This window comes from Trachinotus anak, unplaced genomic scaffold (assembly GCF_046630095.1).
Source record: "Trachinotus anak isolate AG129_WGS33_773 ecotype Australia unplaced genomic scaffold, CSIRO_AGI_Tana_v1 ptg000005l, whole genome shotgun sequence".
NCBI lineage: Eukaryota > Metazoa > Chordata > Actinopteri > Carangiformes > Carangidae > Trachinotus > Trachinotus anak.
In genome coordinates this window covers 15,491,059-15,516,936 of record NW_027273856.1, presented here as the reverse complement: position 1 = coordinate 15,516,936, position 25,878 = coordinate 15,491,059, and the positions used below count along the sequence as shown (strand labels likewise).

The following is a 25,878-nucleotide window of genomic DNA, read 5'->3' as shown; positions in this document are numbered from 1 at the left end:
CCGAGTGCGCACTGGGAGAAATGGAGGACGGCGTCGGGGATGCTTCGTGAAAGTCACCCGTGTATTTTGCGAACATGATGAGGATGTGTGCAGCTGGACAGATGTGTTCACTGGAGAATATCCCTGTACAAATCCAGTCTCACCCGCACTGGACGTAGAGACGAAGAGGCGAGGATCAGTCGCTGTTTGTGCGTGATGCGGGGTGAGTCAGCGACACTGTCACTGTATCTGTCAAGGCAATCAGCTGCTATTGTGGTCATCTGTTACACGGTGACGCTTTTCTCCGCCAGCGCCGCCGTGGACTGGCGTCAGCGGGGAACCGGCTCCTGTTTCAGAGCGAAGACAAAACAATGGCATCGCTGACACAATTCCGACTTACACAGCCGCAGTGGTTTTAAATCACCTCCAATTTATTTGGAATAACTTGCGCTCACATATTCACGGACTAATTAAATACGAATCAGGCTGCCGAAGCACATGTGGTGCTGCCTTCAGTGACGTGGGAAATGTCGTAAATATGATGAGGATGTGGAAAATATTATTGAGGAGTGCTGAAAATACATGGCGGTTAGAAGCAATGTCCACTAATGGCAAATCCTACAGTCCAGACCTGAAGTATTTGGAGAGTGATAAATGTTTGTTCTGCAGCCTCTGTGCTCTTCAGCATATTAAATCTGAAATAAAACAATAGATGCTACTTTAAAGCGCCCAGTCTGAGCTTTATTTTGAGCAGGTTGAGTCAAAAGCCCATCAAACTAATAGTGAGAAAAATGTTCAAAAGTAATTGGACAGATACACTGACTGAAGTCTTCGACCCATAGACGTCACCGGACACTTTCTTCCCTGGTGATGCTCTGCCAGGCCCTCACTGCAGCCTCCTCCAGCCCTTGCTTGTCATGGGGTCTCTTCCTTTAGTCTGGTCTTCAGAAAGAAGAACAGTTCAAGTGGAATCAGAGCTGATTCAACCAGTCAACAATATTACACCTCTTCTCTTTGAAAAGCTCCACGGGTGCTTGGGTCTTATGTTTAAGATTGTTCTCCTGCTGAATGATGAAATGCTGTGCGATGAATGTGAGTGCACAGAAAGGTCCTATAGACCTCTGCATTGACTGTGTTATTTTCATCAGCATAATTTCATTTCATCAATAACTGCCAGTTGCTCAGTCCCATTGGCAGCCAGACCTGACCCAGGCCATAACAGAACCACCCCCATGTTTGACAGATGAGGTGGATGTGAAGTTTTAATGATGTTGTTCATCATGCAAATTAGTCAGTCTACCAGGTCTTTTGCAATTTTATAATTTTCCTCTGTGCACCTTCTCAGACCTTCTCATATTAAGAGACAGCTCCACCTCAGTCTTTCTCTCTGAGCCACATGTTGTGCATGAACTAACAGTGAAACAATACACAACTGCCAAAGAATGGCCAAGTATCCAATTACTTCTGAACCCTTGCAATTTGGGCACTATGAAAGGCCTGGACCCCACATACACTTCTTTCAATACTGATGTTAACCCACTCAAATTAAAATTAAATAGTATCCATTCTATTATGTAATACTAAATAGGCTGAAGAACAAAAACATATGTAACTGTCCAAGTATTGGTCTGGACTATGTCATGACAATGACAGGAAAAAATCTACAGTGACTTGACCGGGAATCCTCTGTTTTCTGACGGGGGATAAGCAAAAACACGTTCACTAAGCAAACCAACCTTTATTGCGTGCACTATGCAGGTGCTTTTAACCAAAAACCAGTCCAATCTTAGGTGGAGCAATGCTGTTTACAACTGAACACACGAAAATTCGTTTTTCCAGTTGAGAGTGTAAACATCTAGTTTACGTGGAGCACTTGAAGGCAGCATCCAATCCGGCGTCAAGGAGAATGGGCGGTCCGTCAACGGCTGACCCCGCGATCAAATGCAAATGATGGACCGGGGCCGTGGTGTGCGGACGGCGAAGGGACGGTCAGCGGTAAGTCGCTGCTGCTCCTCCCCGGACTTTAATGGCATTTTGTCGAAGAGGAGCTAAATGTGAGGGTCCCGTCGCCGCCGCGGGCTCGCAGGGTGCCGGGCGTCCGCGTCAGTTGGTACACGCGGTAGCGGGGAAAGTTCGGTGCCGACATGTGGGTGTCCGGTGAAGTACCGGGGGGTCGTACACACGTGTCCCCTCTGGTCCCCGTTTATCTGTCAGAGTCAGAGTGTTTAACTCGCTGAGTCGAGGACAGAAATGTTGGGTAACGTCTCGTCGTGTTACGTGAAGCGGCCAATGTGTGAACGTAAGCCGGTTTGGCTAGCTCAGGCAGCGGGCGGGCGAAATGAATGACTGGTCGGAGCATGTTGGGACTAATTAGCCGAATCGGCAGCAGGTCTGTCGGTCACATTGCCCGCTAGGAAACAAATATGCCCCTAAATCCTACACCAGCTCTTATCATTACACGCAGCTTTGGAGGGTTTAATTTGTGTACGGACATTCCGTCTGAATTCACTATCAAGCTCCATCCTTAACCATTTCCTGTGTTAAGCCAATATTTACCTCTTGGGTTTTAATGAGCTTTACCATCAGAGGAGCTGCACTCAACCTTACAAGTACAGTATATGGGCTAATAGCTGAGTGGGTCAGTGTATTTGTGTAGTCTATCTATGAAACAATAATTGGAGGTGTGTGTGACACATTTACTACACAGCTGATAATAAAACATTGCTGTTAGAATGGTGCAAATCTGAATTATATTCTAGGAGGTTTAAAAATCTTGTGAAGCCAGTATCAGCACCAAAAATAACCTGTTACATCAGGCTGCTATTAGACCACAACCACCAGTTATGTCCAAAATATCGCTCTTTGATTGGGTGAGATGTCATGAGACCATAGAAATTTGTCAGCCGACAGAGGTTTTACTGTGCCAATAACACAACTGTAATAATTCAGGTTATATTGCATGAAATGTTGTAAATCAGTGATCGAGATGTCTTTATGACAACATTGCATCATTTTTGGATCAATGTAATAATGTGGCTGCTTGTGAGTTCATACAGTGCCAGTCAAAAGCTGTTAATAGATTGGAAACTGAAGTCACTATATTGATTGGTTTGGTGAGTTTTGTTGAACTCAGATATTATTGACTGCTTTTTGTCACAGTTATGAACCAAAACCTAATTGTCTAATATGAACAATCTATTCCAGGGCACAATATGCAACCTAGAGATGTCAACGTAGATTAGAGGGTTTGTAGAAAAGATCCACTGAGTACATTCACTGAGACTCGCACACAAACACATAACTCCACCTCACCCAGAAGAGTTGTGTTAATTTTCTCAGATCATCTGGAGGAGGTCACGCTAATCTCCCAGTTATCTGTTGTCAGGAACTGTCGCATCTTCTGCAGGCTAATGATTACACACAAGCTTCAACCAGACACCATTCTCCTTTGGTATTATCTGGTGCGGCGTTAACAATTGTCACAAAAGACTAACACGGTTTATCAGTCTTCAGTGAAAACACCCATGCATTTCTCAATTCACAGCACTGTCTTTCTGAGCTGATAACAGCCCATTCATCAGAAATTATGATGTTATATTTCACTTATCGGTAGCTCTTTATGTTTTGTGCTTGTGAAAACAAAATGTGAAATGTCCAGTTTTCAAAATATGTGATTTTAGGTAGCTGTTTTACAGAGGAGGCCATGGTTCATCCGAAAGTTTAATGATTACTGAAATTATTGGCCTTTTGGGTCACAGAGATACAAGCAGAGCTCTGAGTTGTGTTTGAACAAATTCCAGTCATGATGACAGTAAACCATTTGTGTCTGTGTTTAGGCATGCAGGCTGCACACACGTGTACTTTAGTGTCTTTGTTTAGTGGGTAGCGTGTATGGCGTTCCTAATACACTGGTTGGTTGATTGAGAATATCGGTGAAAATAGTCCTTCTATTGATTGAAATACAAGAACAATGTCAGGGCACATTTGTATTCCCAAATGTCTTATTCTAATAACCTGTACATCTAAGTCATATTAAAATAATGTTTACAACCTACTAGCAATAGAAAGGGATAAGGGATGCTGTTTGATGGCATTTTAACGACTCTGGATGCAGATCAGAATCTGTTATTGAATCTGTATTCTTTCACATTCCTCATTGAACCTTTTTAGCAGTTAGTTTGGTGGGAAATGATGACATCTGTTAAATCTTATATTAAATGTACTGTTTTTATTTCACAGTAACATCATATTTCAACTGTCTTGTGTAACAAAAGCTAGAACTTCATATTTAACAGTTTAGTTTCTTCTAATCACGTTAATATATTGACTCAGAATAGTGTTAATACAAGCTAGAATAATAAATTCTTCCACTTCCACAGGCAGGGCAGCAGTGTTGATATTAGCTGACCATTGACCACAGGTGAACTCTGGACCTGCCGATCTGCTGCTGCAGCTGGAGATCACAGCAAAACAGGAAACACACATTTGAATTTGTCTCTGTGCTTTAATTGAAGAGATTGGGAAGCGGAGAAAATAATCATATTCCATGTGACCATGACTTCAGTCTTCATTCTTGAGTTAATTTCTCTTGTAAAGCTGAAAAATCCTTTTTTTGAAACACCTCTGAAGTATAAATTTCACCTTAGAGTCTCTTGTCAAAGTTTTTTCTCTTCCTCACCTTAGTGTGTTGTGCTAAGCTTTAATTGGCTCATTTCTGTCCCCAGAGTCTGGCGGCCCACAGAGGGCAACAGTGAGCTCATTTCCACACTTGAAAACAAACTTAGACAAGTGAGATTAATGTTTTACCTGAAGAGTTTTCAAACATTATTCAGTTTTACAAGAGAAAAAAGATTTAAAGGATGAAGGCGAACTGGTTTGGCAAATCTGGTATACAGGCCCACCTCTATTAAAGAGCAGGGCACAGCCACTTCCCTGAGCTTTCCTTTAAAACCATCCAGGGCTGGCTCATCCACAGTGTGGGCGACAGTCCTGACAGGACCAGCAGCCTGCTGTGTTTATACGCAGAACATCTTTTTAGCCAAGCTGCTTCTAGTGATGGCACTGTTGGACGTCAGCCACTTTGGTCCAGACTCAAATATCTCAACATCTACCAGACGGATTGGCACAAAATTTTATACAGGCATTTATGGTTCCCAGACCATGTATCCAAATGACTTTGGAGATTCCCCTCACATTTACTTTAGCACGATTCAATTCTGTGGTTTTCAGTTAAATATTGCAATAACTTTTAGATGGATTGCTATGAAATGTAGTGCAAATATCCATGTAAATGGAAACGCTTTTCCCTACACATACAGGGCTTTTCTACCATACATTCACATTCATACACTGATGATACATCAGTACAATACATTTAAGGATCACCTGTGTTTTCCTTTTGTGCTATCATTTTGTTCAGTACTTTGGTTTATGACCAAATAGCAATGCTAACATGCTAAACATTATTATAGCATTGTCATTGTTAGCATTAGCATTTAGCTCAAAGCTCTGCTTCACCTAAATACAGCCTCAGTTGCTCTGGGTTTTATCAGAGTGACTGTGTGAAACCCTGAAATGTGATGAACCTGCTGTTTTTTGTAGTATTTCTCTGGTTCGCCCCTTTAATACCTGTTAATCCTGTTTGATTGCTCATACACTGTGTACAGTGTGGTTGGTTATCTGAGGATGAAAAGAAACAGTTTACTTTGAATCACCCTGACATGGTTTGTAAAGCACTGGCCTCATTCATATACAGCTGCAAACCTTCCCATGCTCTGCCGGCTCGCACCATCAAACAGCAGGTTTTCTGTTTACCACCATTTACACAGAGACGGGGGTGTGGGTATAAACGCTCCGAAGCCACCAGCTCAGACTGCTTCATGTGATGTACAGTCACCGTTCCTGTGTTGCCAGGCAACCATGGCCTCAGCGACCTCCTTCTGTGATGCTTTGTGATGCTCGTGACAAAACCTCCACCTATTAGCTACTCATACAGAGAGCCAGGCCAAATATTAAACACAAGCAGTTGTGCACATGGACTTTTAATGTGTGGAAACTATGATGACGACTATGATGAAGGGCAGGAGTTAACAGGTTATGCAAATATGTTCAATCTTGGGTTGTTTTGACTTGTATTGCTGAGAGAAAGAAAGAGAAGGGTGGGGGGGGGGGTTATAAGTGACCAGCATGAGTCAAACAAAATCTACCAAAGCTTCAGCATTGATTAAATATGGGAGACTGGGTATAATGATGTTGGTGGATGTGAGTGATAAATGTGAGTACTGATTGTGGTTTTCTGCTGCTGTTCTCTACGTGGGGTTTAAAGGTGAAATGATCAGACAGATGTTTTGACAGTTGATTAATAGCTGAAGTCCTATCAAGTATTTGCTATTTCTAGCTTCTTGAATGTGATGACTGACCGGCTGTTTTTTCTATTTCATATAATTGTAAAATGAACATCTTTGGTTTTGGATGTTGGTTGGCCCAAACAGGCAATCTGAAGATATCTGCTTGGACTTTGATCCATGTCTGAAAATAGTCAAAATTCCCTACAAAATTACCAAACAGTTGATAATAAAATAAAATATAATTTTGGAAGAACAGAAATCTGTCTTCCTTTTTGTAAAGTTATTTTTAGATTATTTTGGCACCTTGCCTTCATCTGATAGTCACAGAGGTAAAGACAGGTCTGGTCACATTTAAACCAGGGATGGTGCAGCCTTTTGGTTTATGGTGTCTTAATCACTTGGCTGCTGCGCACTAGAGTTGTTCAGATACCCATACTAGTATCGGAAATGCCCACAATACTGCTGAAAATAGTGTTTTTTGTATTGGTGAGTACATAAGTCTATGCACTCATCCAATACCATGGAATTTATTAATAAACTTTATAGTTTCATGCCTGGAGAAAATGTCAGTTTTCCTAGAAATCAGTTTGTCTCATTTACTCTAAAACAGTAGCTGAGACAGATAATTGCATTGTGCAACCACTGGCAACTGCTGTTTTAGAGCAGTGAAGAAGAATTGATTTCTGGTAAATAGCGTAACAGTAACTGTTAGCAAAATGTCAACAATTTTGCTACATGTTACACTGTAAAGTCCCACCAGTACAAAGTCAGTGTGTACAGTATGCAGGGCTTTCATTTTGTAGGGTGGCACTAGTGTTAGGACAACAAGTGTAGGAATTTATTCATTAATTTATTTATTTATTTTGTGAAAACAGTCAAATTCGATAATAAAAGAAAGATTCTAAGGCACTCATGTAAGTGTGGATGTTTTACAAAGGGTTTAACCTGAGCCATGCCATATAACAGACAGCAACCATATCACATCCACACAGGGGGAGCAGTATATTTTTTTAATGCAGCGGTATTCGATCAGTACTCAGTATCAGCTGATAACCAAGTTCAGGTATCAGAATCAGTATCAGGAAGGCAAAAATGGTATCTGGACCTCTTTACAGTTGTTTTGCACACTTGTGTGGTTGTAAAGGCACAGAGATAGTAAAATAGGCCACGGCCAACTGGTGCAGAAGCGCATTGCTAGCTGGGAGCCATGTTCCTTTGTGTTGGACATTCCTAAGTATTGTCTTGTGCAGCCTGACATTAACTGCACAGTATCCAGAGAGGAGCAGCCTGTGGGGCTGCTGCTGCGTATCCTCTTAGAGGAAATGTAGAGAGAGTGCTTGGTGGCCCACACAAGTTTATACCAGATAGAGTGCAGCTGGATAAGTTGTTTTTTTTTTTTTCATTTAAATGTATCTACATTTATCCGTGCTTACACATACAGTCATGAGCTCACACCTCATGTAGTAATGTACTAGCCTGTGATTTAGGAGACATTTGTTGTGCTAAATCTTTACAGTTTGACTGTCTGTGCTGTAGAGTTCAGTTGAGCAGATTGCTCTGAGGTCTGACTGAGTCAGGGGTCAGTCCACGGTGTGTTTCTTTTAAAGATCCAGACTCCTCAGTGACCTTCGTATGCTGGGATTTCTGTTAGTGTTTGACTTGAGCAAAGATTTAAAAGTTTGAAGGAAATTAAACATGAGAAAACAGCACAAACTGGCCTTGGCAGGTACGGTGAGCCAGTGACATGATCTCCATCAAATGAAAAACAGCTGAGTCCCTGAAGACCAGGCACAGATGGAAGTTATCTCTGATTTCACTTTTCTGAATCACTGCTGTTATTTTTATTACCAGGCGCAACGTCCGTCTGTCCGACGCGATATCTCAGTAATACCTTAACAGACCTTAACATTCACTTCAACCCAAGGATGAACTGATAAGATTTTGGTGGTCAAAGGTAAAGTCACTTTACACTTTTTAGCCGTTACTCAAGACTTCACAGCAATTATGACAAAATGTCACAGAAATGGTTAATATTTAATATTTGATATGACTCTGGATAAACAGATATGTAATCTGAAACTAGTCTGAGTGGCGGAGGCATACAACCACAAGGCAGCATTTCTAGTTTATTTTTATAGTTGTTTCTTAATGTTGATCTCATACAGTATTTATTTGACATTACCTGTTTTCTCCATGGTCTACAGAATTCAATAACTTGTTTAATTTACTTGTATACATTTTCCTGTGGCCTCAGACTATTGCTGTCTATTGAAGGTGTACTATAATGACATGAGGTCTCCCACACCATAAGTGCTAAAGCACATGTCAGTTTGGCATTTTAAGTAGCTTTACTTCAGTAAATTTTCCATGGGCCCCACTCTGTGAAGCTGTTGGCCTTCTTGTTTTAAGCACTGGAAGGATTTTAATCCAAGGGCCTCTGGTAACAGGTTTCAATGCATTTTTTCACTCTGATGCTGCCCAGTTTAGAAAGGCATCCTAACAGCAGGGAGTTTATTATCTCTGCCCAGTGTAACAAATCCTGTAACTTACAGCGGGAGCAAAGGTTTCTGAGAAACAGCAGACCACTAAACATGCACCTGAAACACTGAATTAACAAGCAATGTAGCAAATGTTTAGATAATTTAAAACAAAAAATCTAAGACTGGTGTAGTAGTAATGGATGTAATGGATAATGAATGAACTTGCCTCTGAAAAGTGACAGATTTTACATCATAACTGCTGAAACATCTTGTAAGTGGCTGCATTTCAATTGAACCAGATGCTTCTGTTCCCAAACAGTCACGTTCAGGTGGATTAGAGATTATCCATAATGATAATAGGATTTAATGGGGTCCTGTGTGTCGGCCAGTGCTTGATCAAACCAGCCCTGGGTATCACACAGACAGCCACTCAGTCCAGGGCACCACTTCTGTTTGATCTCACCAACTCACAGTCCCACACATGCAAATCCTCGCAGGGTTTGATTTTGGTTACCACAGTTACAAGGTTACTCAATATGGCAACAGCCAAGCGCTGCATGGAGCAAGAACTGGACTCTGTGGCAGCGCCCATGAGATCTTTTGCCTGCTGTCATTCGAAACAGTTGCCCTTCGCTGCCATTTACAGCTGCCAGCGTGTGAATGTGGCCGGTGAAGTGCTCTCTCCAGCTCAACAGTTGTCCATGTGCGTGTTGAGCAGAGTCGTAATCAATACGCATGTTCCTGTGCAGATTTTTATGAGTCACCCTGACAGTCCAGCAAGTGACCTTCTGCAAAACAAAAATGTTTAACTAGAAATCTATAAAACATGAATCAAAAGCAGCCCATGCATTTATTGCTTCAGTTTACTGCGCCGCAGTCTGTTTGTTGCATGTGTGATAAGACTCTTCTGGCTGGTTTGGGAAAAAGCTGGTTTCACGTGTAGTGGATATTAGTCATGGTCAGCTGAGCACAGCAGGGAGTGAAAAACTGTTGACAACAAAAATATTCTTTTACAGATTTCACTTTAGGGCATTTAGAGTTGTGTGTCTCTTGTGAAAACATAACAAGGGATTGGGTTTTGTTTGGTTAAACTGTTGTTTGGCCAAAAGATATCAAAGTGCTGATTTTGTTCAGGTGTCAAATCATTTTCAAAATATTGTGTTAGGTAACTTTTCTCATGCGTTTTTTTTTTTTTTTTTAAAGTTGGTCATTGTTTTGCTGAGTCTCTCCTCTGCCTCCACAGTAATCATGACCGGAGGTTTTGACTGAGATCCCCTCCAGTGAGCGCTCCAGTCTGAGTGTGAGTCCTCCAGCAGCAGCAGCAGCCTGATCCCAGTAGGTGCAGTAAGTCTGTTACTGTTCTTTAACTTTATCTAACATATTTAAGCAAAGGCAACATGATTTTGTTGAAGGGCATTTTCTCTGGCCTGTTGTCTTGCAAGAAATTACAGTTAGTAATTTCTGAAGTTTTTTTTTTTGTCCACATAATGTGAAAGTTGAAAATAAATTGGAATGGTAAAATGTGTTTTGTGAAGTTTGACAGATGAATTTCAGAACAGAAGCTTTGACAATGACAAATATGTTTTGATTTTAAACAAGTATCTTAAACCTTTTTTTTACATGATAGAAAAATGAAATATAAATATTTATCAAAACTTTGTTTTGTGCCTTTTAGAAAGTTTCTCACATTCTCAATTATAATTATAACTCTAAATCATTTTTAATAGGATAATAAATGTAAATGTGTGCAAGGTCCTAAGAGGATGCACCCATCTGTCTGCTCTGCCTGTAGGAAGCTTTGACTGTGACCATCTTATAATTTGACTATGATGCTGATTTTGTGCCAAAAATGAAATTAAAATCTGATTACAATAAATATTAGAATTTGATCATTTGAAAAAATTTTACAGACAAGCTGATGCTTTGGTTGACACACAAATGCCAAAGATTTCTGAATATCATAGTAATTTAAATTACAAATTTTAAAGATCAGCTTTAATTAGAGTGTGCCACACTGTTGCTCCTCTCTCTGTGCAGTTACTGTTGAGACTGATGCATTTGGAAGAGGTTTAGTTGCAGGTGCAATAATATTAAAAACCTGTTTGCATGGAAAATATGTGACTCTTGTTCTTGTTCTGCGGTTTTTCCAGTGACTGTTAACAAGTTCAGTCAACTTTTTACTTTTTTAGCGGAGTGCTGCTGCTGCTGCTGCTGGGGCATATTTCTGAACGTCTGTCACTGCACAGTCTTAGGCCAGTGCTATTCTTTGAGCATCCTCAAGTACATGAGGCTCCACTAGGGTCCAAGTGGCCTAAATTTCATCATCACAGGGTGCAGACAAAGCTCTGTGTGGACATCTGTGTACCCTCCAACAACTCAATACTGCTTATTGATCCGGTACTTTAACAGTACTCTTATTGGTACTTTTTCTTATTTGTAAGAGGCAAAAGAAAAACAAGAACACAGTTAACATTGCTTTATTTTATCATGTACTCAATTAAGATTCTTGAGTAGCAAACTTCAACAGCTTCGTTTTGAACAAATCACTACTATAGACTATGGCAATGATGGAAATGTAAATCATATGTAATACAAAATGATTTACTAAAGGAATTTTACTTTTCAACCCATCTTCGTATAATTTAGTTAATTCTGTGTGTGGCTCCAGCCCGCTGTCATACAAAACACATGGCACAGCGACAAATGTACTATGAGCTCATCATCAAAAACTGTTCATTTCTCTGTCTGTTTGTGACAGATTTTCATGTTTAGGAATGTTTAGGTCTGCCCATTACAAAGAGCAGGGTGTGTGTGTGTGTGTGTGTGTGTGTGTGTGTGTGTGTGTGTGTGTGTGTGTGTGTGTGTGTGTGTGTGTGGGGTGTGGTGTTGTGTTCCAGTATGTGACACAGAGCTGCCCCCACGCCTCACACAAAGAGATCAGTGAAAATGGATCACAGGTGAATGTCTTCATCAGAAACTGAGCTGGTGAATGAGTGACAGCACTGAGAGCAGAACTGATAACGTTGGAGCTTATCAATACAACGTCTTTAAAAACGTAGCCCCGGGGCCTGTTTAATACCAGGTTTTTGCACCATCACAACCTCCAATTTGTGGTGACACATGACCACTATTCTACAAGGGCACAGCTGCCAGTCCAAGCAGACAAAACAGTATAAGAAGAGCAGCTACGTGTCCTTGGTGTCCACAGCTGTCCCGTGTTCATATCTGGAAGTGAGTATAATTGAGAAGTTAACTTGACCTCGTCCTCACTAATGTTTCCTTGTTGTTTTCCTCCTCCAGTTCTCAGCAGGTCTCCCTGCTGACGAGGTGCTTTCTTTGACGTTGTGATCAGCCCCCAATGGCTTTCGCTGCACCATTGCCTCACAACTAGCACCATCATGGGGGAGGTAGTCCAGATGCACTTCACCACCGTGGACTACGTCATCTTCGCCCTGCTGCTGGTGGCCTCGGCTGGCATCGGCCTCTTCTATGCCTTCTCCGGCGGGCGCCAGCGCACAACACAGGTCAGACGCTGACAACATTGAACTTAGTTTTACCCTGTGCTCAGTTTCTGAGTCTCAAGCGTATATTTAGTGTTTGTAATAATGACGTCCAACAACATTTCGTTCACCTCAGGAGTTCCTGATGGCCGACCGCTCCATGAGCTGCCTGCCTGTGTCTCTGTCCCTGTTGGCCACATTCCAGTCAGCAGTGGCCATCCTGGGTGCTCCGTCGGAGGTCTACACCTTTGGAACTCAGTACTGGTTCCTGGGCTGCTCCTACTTCTTGGGTCTGCTCATCCCAGCTCATGTTTTCATACCGGTCTTCTACAGACTGCGGCTGTCCAGCACCTATGAGGTACACACAAGTCGCGAACCAACACACAGCAAGCCTTCATTCTTCGACACGACCGTGCCACTGTGGTGGATTTATGATCTGTTAATGTGTTTTAAAAGCATTTTTAATTGTAATGTCCTCTTTCCTCTGCCTGCCTGTTTTTCTGTTTTACCCTCTCTCAGCATTTTCTCTTGCTTCTCCTGTCGTCGTCTTTCTCACGTATGATCTCAGAGCTCAGTTTTCTTATCTGTCCTCTTATCTGTGTTATCCCGAACATGTTACCATCTGACACAGACGCATGTTTTAGAGACTCATTATCTTTGAGGGTTTTTATCACAGCTAGACTGACTGTTTCTCTCATGAAACTCAAGGACACTCATCAGTCATGTGCAGAGATCAGTACTGCAGTGACATCCTGTGAGCACAGAATGAATCTGGCTTTAATGATCAGAGGCTGAAGTGACAGATCTGACCCTGAGAGTAAACAGCACTGACCACACAGACTCTGAGATGATATATAATCAGCCTTTTGATTTTGTTTGTTCTTTTGTTTTGTTTGTTTGGTTTTTTTTTTCTTTTACATTCTCTCCCCTCAACAGTATCTGGAGCTTCGCTTCAACAAGACGGTTCGCATATGTGGGACGGTGACCTTCATCTTTCAGATGGTATCTTGTTGCACTTCATCCTTTATTTGTATATTTAGTTTCTTGACTTTGAACTAATTTTGACAAAATGACCACGACCATTATCTCACCTACTCAGCTGCTTAAAGTCATCAATCACTTCACACAGAAAATGGTGTAAAATTGTACAAATGCAAGTTGCCATTTAAGGCGCGTTTCATTTGAACTGAGAAGTCAGAATTTCGGAGTTCCCAGCTCATATGTCAACTGGAACGCCTCCTGAAAGTTGGGGGAAGCTCAGCAACCCCAAACTCAAAATCCAAGATGGCTGCTCTGCTCATCAACAAGAGTGAAAGCTGTTGTAATACACTGTTTTTTAGCAGTTCTGTCTTATCTGTGTCTCATTAAATCGGTCAACTTTCCAACTTCTACCTGTGGACACGTTGCTGTGGTGTTTGTATGCACAAAATACAGCTTAATGCATTATCAACTGGTAACAGACAACAATAGCCCAGCAACCACAAAAACAAGCATCCGACTTGTAGTACTAAAACAACTCAGCTATAGTCACCCAATGAGATAGTGAGACATTAAGTTAGAAAGGTAATCATCATCTTAATGGCACTAACAGTTTAATACTTGACAATAAAAGAAAAAAATCATCTGACTGGGCTGTAGAGTGCTGTTATTAGATGTGAAATATCAGCAGTTATTTTGATAAGAAACATCAGACTGAAGAACGCATTCGCTGGCCGGTTATATTACAGCCTGACTCAAATTTTGGCCTTGGAAATGTCACATTGACCGTAGTAATTTTTTTTATGGTTTGTTTTTCCTTTATGAGGTTCATAGTGTCTATATTTTCTCCAGTAGAAGCATTAACAGTGTTGAGTGTTGAATTGATGACGTGAACTGTTTTACCTCAGAGAAAGTCAGTGTTTCATAAATGTGTGTGAACAGCGATGGATGGTGGGCTGCACAGAGGCTGCTACAGGTGATGATACAGAGTGAAACAGTTATCTACTAACACACAGCAGTTAGATCTGTCCAACCAAACATCTGTGCCTCTCTCTAAATGCCGACCCCTCAGAATCTCATTACAGTGAAGGAGGGTATAATAAACACGTGAGTCGTTTAGCTACAAAACATGACCCCTGAGCTCAGCTCTGTGTCTGTGACTCATCCTGAACTGCATTTCTTTTTTCTCCTCTGCAGGTTATTTATATGGGGGTGGTGCTATACGCTCCAGCTTTGGCACTTAATGCAGGTGAGAGGAGCTTTTTTATTTCTGTTGTTATTGCACCACAGGATCCATCACAGCACATGCTCCTCAGCAAGAGCTCACAGTTACTAATGGTGTTGAGTACAGCACATGTTGTAAACTCTCTGTAATGTTTACCAGGACAGTTGAGGAACCTGCTGAGCAGTGTTTGGTAATGTTGTCACTCTGCTCACTTGCAGTGACGGGCTTCGACCTATGGGGGGCAGTGCTCGCCATGGGATTGGTGTGCACTCTGTACACTGCTCTGGTGAGTCACCAAACTAATGTTCACGTCAATGACAAATGTGACAAAATATTTTTTGACCAGTACTTTTCTATAAGTAAGAATAAGTAATGAAAAATACATTTCTAAAGAAAAACTAAATTATCTATCACAAATTTTACCAACAAATTAAAACTAAACAACAATGTAAAAGAAGTTTATAGTAGATATAGACGACAACTGGTGATTTTTAATTGATCAGAAAACTTTTATCTCAGTTATGATTTCTTTATCTGTTTCCTCTGTCATCTACAAACATAGAAGTTAAACACCATCTGTGGTCGGTTCATTGCAGCTCTGATCCATATGTTTTAATATTGATCATTATGGATGTTAAAGTACTTCCACCCTTGTGCCAGACAAACTGAAGTGTAAGTCTGTGTGCTCCTGTCATGCAGGGCGGCCTGAAGGCCGTGATCTGGACCGACGTGTTCCAGACAGTGGTTATGTTTGCCGGCCAGCTGGCGGTCATCGTGGTGGGGGCCAGTCAGGCCGGGGGCATGGGAGAGGTGTGGAGGAAAGCAATCAATGGCAGCCGCATAGCTGGACTAGAGTGAGTCAGCAACATAAGTGTGACTCAGCTGTACTTTGTGTTTATGGCTTAATTAGCTGGAATTTACTAAATAAATGACTTTCTCAATCGCTAAACTACTTCATGCCGACAAGTTAATGCTGTGCTCTCTCTCTCTCTTTCTCTCTCTCTCTCTGTGTGTAGCCTGAATCCTGACCCTCTGGAGCGTCACACCTTCTGGACTCTGGGTGTGGGGGGAGTCTTCCTGATGCTGGCTCTGTACGGGGTCAACCAGGCCCAGGTGCAGAGATACCTCAGTTCACGCACAGAGAAAGAAGCTGTCATGTCAGTATCACCAGTTTCTCACAGCATGCTTTGCCATCCTATACTGCTATTAAATCCCATGATGCAGTTTTGACTATATACCATTTGCTCATCTTAAATTAAAACTGTAACTGAAATCTGAAAACTATACTCTTTCTTGTCATGTGTGCCCTGATGTCAGTCATCTTGTGTCCATTGTTGGAAGTGATTTTCATGGCCTTTTTTCACCTCTCATATCTTCTCAGGTCCTGTTATGTGGTTTTCCCGTGTCAGCAGATAGTCCTGTGTTTAGGTTGTCTGATGGGTCTTGTCATGTTTGCTCGGTATGGAGAGGACAGCCCTCTGGACAAGGGCTACGTCAAAACCAACGACCAGGTGAACACTAATTTGCCATCATGATCCCCCACACAGTCTGTACTGAATATACAGTGTTTGTGCATCCATCCACACAATAGCTATATTTTCCTATCCTTGAGGGTCACAGGGGAGTTTGCGATCCTAGCTGACACTGGGTGAGAGGCGGGGTGCACCCTGCATAGGTTGCCAGTCAATCACAGGGCTATGCAATGTTTTTTATTATCTGGATTTCTAAAGGTCCATCCTAATGATGAGTTTCTTTGTGTAGATGGTGCTGTACTTTGTGATGGATGTGTTCAGGGACCTGCCTGGGCTCCCAGGGCTGTTTGTAGCCTGTCTCTTCAGTGGAGCTCTCAGGTAAACAGTAAAGTCTTGTTTCTGTCCGTCAGCTGTCAGTCACCAGGTTAAACTGCAGCTGATGAACTTCTACCTGGTTGTCACATCAGTGATGTTTGCTGCTTTAGTTAAATTTTATTATCTTTGGCTTCAGCCCAAAGTCTTTAGATAATAAACCCTGGAGATAACACACATGACTGGGTTGTTTTATGTCTCGCGTATGAAAACATCAAAGAGCTGCTGTCCATTAAATTTACTGACTCTGCCCACGTCATTCTCTTACATCATTATATTATTCATTTGATGTCCCACATCTCACAAGACTTTTCCTCTTATTCAGCCCATTTTATGACTTTTACATGTGTATAGGTAATCACTGTCCTGGATATGTAGCAAGAAGTGATAAATATTAAGTCATAAATTATTGCTGCCTCTATTAGCCAGTTTCACTTTACAGTTTCTCCTCTTATTGAAATTTAATGGAAAAGACCACTATCTTGCCCGACATGACTTGAATCATTTTCTATCATTATCACGTTCATACTCTGTCGAAAGGCCTGCGTTATGCATATAGCCTTATAGTGTGTTCAAAAACACCACTTACTCATTTAATCCTGTTTTTGTCCTCCTAGCACCATCTCATCAGCCTTCAACTCCTTAGCAACAGTAACTATGGAGGACCTGATTAAGCCTTATTTTCCAAACATGACAGAAGCAAAAGCCACGCTGCTGTCCAAGGGACTAGGTGAGAATTCATACCACAAATTTCCAAAGACATATGTGCTTCTGTAGTATTCTTCTTTTGAAGTCTAAACACAGTGTGGAGAATGTAAAAGCTCTTAGGCTTTTTAACTTTTTAACTTTCTAATGTTTTTTTATACACCATATTTTGGATGATGAGGGACAGGAAATTATTTTTGAACTTGAAAAAATTTGAATTAAAATCATACATGCACTTAAATAACTTAATTTTTTTTTTAATTGTTTTGTTTAGTGTGATTTTTTTTTTTTTTTTTTTTTTTTTCTCTCCTCCCCACATTATTTTTGAAGTAGGAGGCCAGTTCCACATTAATCTTTTTTCGTTAAAACACCATTCACATGAGAGTTTGAGCTCTCTGTCCATACTAACACCTGAAAACACATATCACATATACACATAAGCATATTAGTGTGGATGTAGCCAGAGGTCTCTAACAGGTCTGACACTATTGTGTATTTTAACTGTCACTAATAAGCAACAGTCAGTACACAGTGATGATTAACAAGTAGTGATATTAGCTAAATGCAGGACACATTTGTTTGCACCAGTAATGTATCAACCAACCTCTTCCGCTTCTAAAGACACATTTTTAAGAACAGTACGAGTTCATCAGCTCCTCCAACTATATCCTTGTCTCATGTGCTCCACAGCTTTGGCCTATGGCCTGGTGTGTCTGGCTATGGCCTACCTCGCCTCCATAATGGGATCTGTGCTGCAGGTAACATGGTCTGAGCTGTTACAGAGCTGCAGAGTTAGTCAGACATGGCTGAAATTTTGTGATTTTTGTGATTTCCTGATTAGTAAAAGCTGCAATTTTTCTTTTTTCCAAGGAAAATATTCTAGATGTGAAGTGAGGTGTTTTTAGTTAGTTTTTAAAAAAAATCAGAATCATTGACCTGTAAAGAAAGTTGTACCAGAGAGACATTATTTTAATGATAATAAGTGGTTTGTAAAAATTAAAATGTGCAGTAACTGTGCCCATATGTGCTGAAATCCATTCTGTTCAGACTAAAATACACAACCATAGTTTGTGTTTTATAATGCAGCTGTACAGATAGTGATTCATTGCCGTGCTGTATCATCTGTGTCCTCAGGCAGCCTTCAGTATCTTTGGGATGGTGGGTGGTCCCCTGCTGGGTCTCTTCTGTCTAGGAATGTTCTTCCCCTGGGCAAACTCAATTGTGAGTCCTGCTTTTATTCTTATATTTCTCACCTGTTATTGCGATCATAGATAAATTGTAAGAGGGGAACAGGGACGAATGGCCATGACATCATCTCTTCGTCTCTTCCCCACCTCTGACCCCTCCTCTCTCTGCTCCTGTCCTCTGTGACCTCCTCAGGGTGCAGTGGTAGGCTTAGCTGCAGGCCTCGCCATGGCCTTCTGGATCGGCATTGGCAATTTTGTGATGCGTGCGTCAGCTGCCACCCCAGTCCCTCCACTCAACACCACTGCTCTGCCTCTGTTCGACAACATGACCACTGTCATGACTACACTGGCCAGCGTCACCACTGCCAAGCCAAGGTAACAGATAAATGCCAAGAAATGCCTCCATTATGTTGAATAATTCTTCATAGCATAAGTCAAACTTTGACTTGTAAAATGAGGAACATAAATTTTGAAATGCTGCTTTTGTTTCTTTGATCTGTTCTTCAGGCTGACAGGTGTGGAGGCGCTTTACTCACTGTCCTACATGTGGTACAGTGCTCACAACTCCACCACTGTGGTGGTGGTGGGACTAATAGTCAGCTTGCTAACAGGTACACACGTGGGACTTCTTGCTTCAAAACCAACCAATCATTGACCTTATTGTCATTGCAAAAAATCTGAATTTGCATCACAGTAAGAACCATGAGAATAACTATGAGAGCTTGAATCAGAAAGTCCCTTACACAGTGTTTAGTGGCAGTGTAGGTTTGGTTAAAATGTGCTTTCTTCATCAGATCCAAGAACACTGTTGACATCAAATGCTAAATATTTGTCAGATTAGCAATGTTTGTGTGATGTGCACAGTTATTAGACGAGAGTGGAGTTTGTCTTCATGTAATTTTCCACTGGTGATGTCACTCAGGATCAGCTCCTGGTTCATTCAGGGTGTTTCATGTTGTCTTGGATTTCTCTTACTTACCTGAAGGCAAACATGATCAAAGGTAAAGTGCCTTCCTCCTCCTGTATCTCTCCACGTTAGGACCTATGAAGGAGAAGGACCTGACCCCCGGCACAGTGTATCCTGTCCTGGGCACGCTGCTCTTCTTCCTGCCTGAGCGCTACAGAGAGAAGCTCTGCTGCGTCACTCCTCTGGCTCAGAAGGTATCCTCATATTCAAGCTCCCCTGTGTCTCTCTGCTTTGTTCAATGTAACCTGAGCATTCAATCGTCTTTTTTTTTTTTTTTTTTTTTAATCCTTGTTGACCAGCCCAAAGAAATCAGCACACAGCCTTATCAGATGGCCAAGAAAGACCGCAACGGATCAGCTCACTGCAAAGACGACACGGTCGCAGAGGACAGAGACACAGCGAGCCATCGAGTACAAACAGAGGAGGACGACCTGGAAACGAGGATCGCTCTGCCTTCGTGCCAGCTGACGGCTCACACAGTTCAGGAGACAGCGTTGTGATCTTTTTTTTCCCTCTTATTAATAACCACACAAGGCGCACACATACAAACCATGAATGTCAGTTGTTACACTGTCATGTTTCTTTGAGAGAGGTGTAGCAACAGACAGATCATAGATGTGAAGACTGACAGTGTTTTACACTGACAGAAGCAGTTGAATGTTATTATAGAAATGGCTCATACACTAAAGTATCAGCGTGAGGGAAAAAGGTGTTTGTCGGTACCAACTTTAAAAAAAAAAAAAAAAAAACAACAACTGGAAATCAAGTTTTGGCAGTCTGGAGCACTGCATAAGAAACCCACAAAGAAACCAGTCAGCTGATCTCTATTAGAGACTCTGGTACTTGGTGTCAGGTACAGGCTCTTTGGTCTGTCCAGATGTGTGCAGATGTTTGTGTGCAATTTGAAGTTGAGAGACTGGGCAGCTCCTCTGCACAGTGAGCTGCTCCACTGTGGCTGGATCCAGTCATTCTGTTTCAGGTATTTACAAGATGTAAAATGTGTTATTTTTGTAGAGAAGATGGAACCATAAAATCCCAGATTATGTTTCAGAGAATATAATATAAAAAGAAAATAATGTCTAGAGAGACTGAACTTCAGCTGAAGGCATGACATGTCTGTGCTACTGTGATAGTGTAGTGTCTTTTACATGGCCTTGGTTTAATACAAATAGTCGCCTTCTAGCTGCTACTATAGATGTCCATCTACAAAGAGTCCACAGATGTGATGGCATTATTCCATGGGGGCAGCCTAATTAGTTCGCTCATTCACTATAATTCACACTCATTAGTTTAATTTATAGTGAGCAGTAAATCAGATTTCACTTAGGACACTTTGACTTAGGAGAATCATTATTTTGCAACTGTTAATTTTTGCATCTATAAAATTCAACATATTACAAGGTGGGATTTTTTTAGCATAATGTACAAGTTCAGTGTGGACACTACATTTGTTCCATTGTTGGAAGTTTTGAGCCCAGTGTATACTGTATATTTTCACATGCAAATCAAAAGTCTGACAGTAACCATAGTGCACTATAGAGTGCAGTATATAATTAAAAGAAACCAAAGTTCCTCTCTGGAAGAGATGGTGAGATATTGTTAAAAAAAAAGATCTTATGCTAAAATAATAGTTTTCTTAATACAAGACTTGAGGGCACTTATGTTAACGAATTATTACAGCTACCAATAACTCTTTCAACAGTATTCTATTAAACTGGTTCACATTTCTCCACGTCTGTCTTTAAAGGAGCTGTTCATAAGTTTTGCTAATCCTACATAGACAAACTTTGGCATTAACGGCTGTTTACTTGCCAGTCTTGCCACGAGCTTCAACCATCACTATGTTTACAATACAAAGGTTGTAATACGTCCTCTGAGCATAGCTACTTCTTCAGGGCAGACTGGACGCTACAGTGACTCTGTATCGGAAAGTGACGAGAGAGGCTGATCCACATGGGGCTGGAGACAGCTGTTGGTGAGTAAAGCAATGACGTTTGATGCAGCTGTTAATGCTAACATTGGCTATGTACATTAAATTACTGGTTTGACAGATGCTTTTATCAAAAGCAACTTAAAAGTGAGGGACAACACTGAAGCTTCAGTGCCGTAGGAGACCTTGGTGTTAGTACTAAGTACTACATCTATTCAATATGTCGCAGTAGCAAAACTTGCAAATAGTTCCTTTAAATCCTGACACACCTGTGTGTACATTGAGTTATCGTTCACTGTAATGGTTCCTCCTGTCCGTACTGAACATTAACAAATCCTTCCCAAGATTTCAAATTGAGGTGATGGGGGACAGAAGATACTGGGGATTCTCACCTCTATCACTTAGATTGGAGTCATATTAGGAAGGGTCTCGTCACAGATGGTATTGACAGGAGGAATAATTACACTGACCAAAAGATGTTAGACTGTACTGTTTTAAAACAGATTTCTTAAAAATAGAAATAACGAAATGGATGAATAGGTCTGTTGGTAGAAGGAGACAAATCAGTTGGTTGTTGCTGTAGTTGACAGGAGACTCCACTGACCAAAATACTGCTCACTAGATGAATGAGGAAATCCATGTCATCAGTGGGAGCATACATACTATTTTGTTAACATAATCTTCAAAATTCGTTTTTTAATACACAGTTTTGTAGTTTTCCTCTGTTCACAGCCACTGTGCAATTAAAGTGACACAAAAACACACACCTCCACCAAGGTCCAACAATCCTGACGAAAATGTTGAAAAATGCCCAGTCTCAAAATTTAAGGAACAGTGATTTTTAGATAGGCACCAAAATTTATTGGGTTCTTCTCTGTTCCAAGTCCCATCCCTCCACTATGTTTGGTGCAAATTGGTTCAGTACTCTTTGCATAATCATGCTGGGAAACAAAAGAACCAACAAACAAATGGATAGGGGTGAAAACATAACCTCCTTGGTGAGGAATATGTTGGTGTCACAAAACACCATGAAATGACAAAGTTCCACACTGACAAATGATCTTTAAAATGAACTGGTGTGAACGTGGAACGTGTTTGCAGTAACTTTGGTGTCTTTGGTTTCCTGTAGTTTTCTACATTTTACAGCACAAGTGGCTCAGTTACCTCAATTACATCAGTGTAGATTTATCCACATTTTACATGAGTTAAATGCTGCTCCCATCCAATAAGGCTGCCCTGAATGAGCACAGCACTGCTCACACTCGCATGTAGAAGCCAACCTTAGAGAAGGACCTACTTTAGCTCCATTAGGCATTGCCTTGACATATTTGATGGTGAAGACATCATCTCTGGTAATTTTGTATTTTTAACATCTTGAAGTGCACATCTTTTTTTTTTTTTCTTTTTTTTTTTTTTTAAATTGAAGTCAGTGTCATGTGTCTTGATTTGTGTTATACTGTTTTGGCTTCATCATCACGATTGTCACAGTTTTTGGAATCACAGAATTCTTGACCATCACCACTTCATCCGTCATCACTTTGTAAGACGAGAGGCTGTTGTGTGTTGTGTGTACAATGTTTTCAGTCAGTGCTGTCTGTGGCCTTGACAACGGACTCCATGGCCATGTTTTGTAAGGTGAAGTCACGTGTTTGTTAAACCCGTCCAACATGTTCCCAGAGGCTTTTCTACAGTTTATGGAGAGTCTGTAGCTGTGTCCCAAAGGCCACATCCCTCAGAGGGGGTGGTGCCCCCCTTGTAGCCATCGTAGGCCACCAAGGCCGAATCGAAATGAGACGGTCTGGTCTACAGAGGATTTTCACTTTGCATCACTAGTTGTGCCCGCCCTCACTGTTGTGTCGCAAAGCGTGGATCCTGCTGCCTAACAACCTAGACAGCGTGCAACTTTTTTTCATGAAAAAAGGTTTCAAGCTCTGTGGTGTTAACAGTTCCATTACCTGTTCCCACCACTTAGATTTAAAAGTTCAAATCTCGGGCTGTCTGCCAGTGTTGTTTGCTTACCATATTATTTTTACTACCAGTTCGCAATGAATCGTGGGATAGTTTGGGCTACAAGGGATCCACTTGTTGCCCAGGAAAATATGCCCGCATTTCTCGGCTGCGTTTGAAGGAGCCTTTGAAATGGGGCAGCCTTGTTGCGCTGCTGTGAGGCAGCATCCAAAGGATGCAACCACTGAAATGGGACACAGCCCATGTCTCAGATGCCAAACAGTTTCCTCTTTAATCTCTTTAGCTGGAGTAGCAGATGTATCACAAGTACATAGCAGACAATCGAGGTGACACACAGTTCAGCAGCAGAACTGGAGTCCACCAGATCCACCTTTTAAAACCACTTTAAGCCCTGGTCCGTTTGTACCATCATCCTGACACTCAGAAATAACAGTTTATCCAAAGCATATAGAATATGGATTTCTTTCATGTTTTTTTTTTTTTTAATACAGAGATCTCATTTGTATATTTTTGTAATTTCAAATAAAGCCTGCACACATTTCATGAGATGATGAAATGTGGAATTCTATATGCAAGAACCATGAAATGTTTGATGTCAGTGAACGTCAGGCAGAATCGGGGATGTAGCAGTACACTAACTCCTGGAAATAGCTGCAGCAACCAAACACATTAGCATTTTGTTAGCACACTAGCATCTTTGCCTTAGACAGCATTTCACACAGGAAGTGCCCATCATTCAAAGCTTTGCATCCCAAATTCTGACTGCCAACATTCACAAATATTTCAAAGCATTTAATGGTTCCAAGAGTTTGTGAAGTAATTTTTAAATTCCACGTGACAATGTGTATTTTAGTTATGATCGCATTGTGTGGAATCCTCCTCCATACCTGAAATTACTTGAAGTGTGAGCCTGTGATGTTAATGATACACAGAAAAACTCTCTTTACCCTCTTTACAGTGTGAGGGAGTGTAATTCAAGTGCTGACATATTAACATTATTGCTCTTAAATGTGTCCTTTATCACCTCTGGGTGCAGCCATGTGATACAAATGATCACTAGCACGCGTAATAAAGCACAATGAGGTCAGTGCTCAGTAGTCCTGCTATTGAAAGACTGAAGCCATCAGTTGGTGTAAAGCAGCTTAGACACAGTGTTCACGAGCTCAGAGTTCTATTTATTTTAATAACACAAATGTCAGCTTTAGGTTTAATACCTGCTTACTTTCTGAATATGTGGCCTTTTTACAGTGGGTCAGTCTGGACCACACAGTGATACAGTTTGTGAAAGAAAAGCATGGCACTCAGTAATTTCCAGCAATAATAAATATTGTTTTGATCAATATTTATTATAATTATCCTCCCACCCACAAGAATTCTTCCTGTTATGCATTCCAAAAAAAAAAAAAACTAAACACAACCCCATAAGCACTGAAGTCAAGATGGCTTCTCTGCTTTGGGTGTGCCTTCATTTTGTGATTTGTTTTATTTTGTTTTTACTCCTCTGTATCCTGAGATATGTCTACTTTTGAGATGGCCCTTTAATTCAGTGAAAATCTAAAGTGACTGCATTTAAATCTGTTGAAGTTTCACTGTGTCTGGATGTATAAATATTAGATTTATAAATTTGCTGTACTTGAACTGAGATGTTATTAAAAATTATGATAACAAATTCTATTCTATCACTGTGAACTGTTGTATGGACTTAACTCTATCAAAAAAAAGGTATAGGTCAAACCTAGTAAATGGTTGGAGCACCTATGGTAAAATCCTGATTTTATAACTACGACATCTTCTGACAAAATAACCAAACATATGAATAAAAGATAAAGACTTCAGCTGTATTTACTTATAAAAGGATCAATCAGAGAGTTAGAAGACACACTGTGCAGAAAGGGAAAGGGAGGGAAAGAGAGGAGTCATCAGTCACAGCTAAAGAAACTAGCAGATCTGAATAACATGTAAACAACAAAAACACCAGCAACCAGAAATGAGACAATACACTTACTGCAATAATAAAGAGTATCTGTCCACTGAAACGCTAGAAGGCTTTTAATTTGAAATGATTTTGTATTAAAACGTAATGCAGTGTCTTTAACATGGCAAACAGCAGCCACTGAAAATGAGGATTAGAAGAGACAGACTTTCTTTTTTTTTAAGTTTATTTTTTGCCTTTTTAGACATTTTTTCCATTTGCCATGTTAAAGTTACTGCATTATGTGTTAATACAAACTCATTTCAAATTAAAAGCAGAAAAAAACAGAAACCCTTTATTCCTTAACAGGACTTTTATTGCTGTGCTGCAGTAGGCATATCATCTCATTTCCAGACGCTGGTGTTTCTGTTGTTTATGTGTTATTCAGATCTGCTAGTTTCTTTAGCAGTTACCGATGACTTCTCTTTATCCCTCCCTGTCTCCTGCTCTTTCTGCACGCTGTGTCTTATGTTTAGTTATTCCTCTGTCTCATTTAGTAATAATGATACATGTAATGAAAGTATTTTATTTGCTGTACTGGAGGTGAGGCTCAGTGTAGTAGAAGTGTTCCTGCGCTTCCCTGTATTTCCTGAGCAAAAAAAATGAAAAAATGTCTCTAAATCTAACGACAATGTGCTAAATTTGCAACACTGCAGGCTGTAAACAGTTGAATGGTGAACCCACTCATAATTGACTGCATACCATTTCCTTGTCTGAAATACTACTCTCTATACTCTCTACTAACCAATTAACTTCCTAAAACATGTTTCACTGAAACACTTTGGGAAAGTTGTTT

At 40.8% G+C, this 25,878-nt stretch overlaps 1 protein-coding gene across 11 annotated transcripts; it reads left to right on the top strand.

Moving 5' to 3' along the window:
• Window positions 1-64: 64 nt before the first annotated feature.
• slc5a6a (solute carrier family 5 member 6a) lies at window positions 65-19,967 on the top strand. Of its 11 annotated transcripts, none has more exons than XM_071478530.1 (18): window positions 65-202; window positions 10,050-10,141; window positions 12,107-12,330; window positions 12,443-12,664; window positions 13,243-13,308; window positions 14,482-14,533; window positions 14,728-14,795; window positions 15,209-15,363; window positions 15,526-15,666; window positions 15,891-16,020; window positions 16,271-16,359; window positions 16,971-17,083; window positions 17,749-17,816; window positions 18,193-18,279; window positions 18,439-18,620; window positions 18,753-18,856; window positions 19,285-19,406; window positions 19,512-19,967. In XM_071478530.1, exons 3-18 carry the CDS (start codon window positions 12,205-12,207, stop codon window positions 19,710-19,712), a joined length of 1,926 nt encoding a protein of 641 aa, XP_071334631.1. In that variant the 5' UTR covers window positions 65-202; window positions 10,050-10,141; window positions 12,107-12,204; the 3' UTR covers window positions 19,713-19,967. The 11 variants fall into 11 exon arrangements, with proteins under 11 accessions (XP_071334631.1, XP_071334638.1, XP_071334634.1 ...); XM_071478537.1 differs by having other exon boundaries at window positions 10,050-10,145; XM_071478533.1 differs by having other exon boundaries at window positions 10,050-10,150.
• The last annotated feature ends 5,911 nt before the right edge of the window (window positions 19,968-25,878 follow it).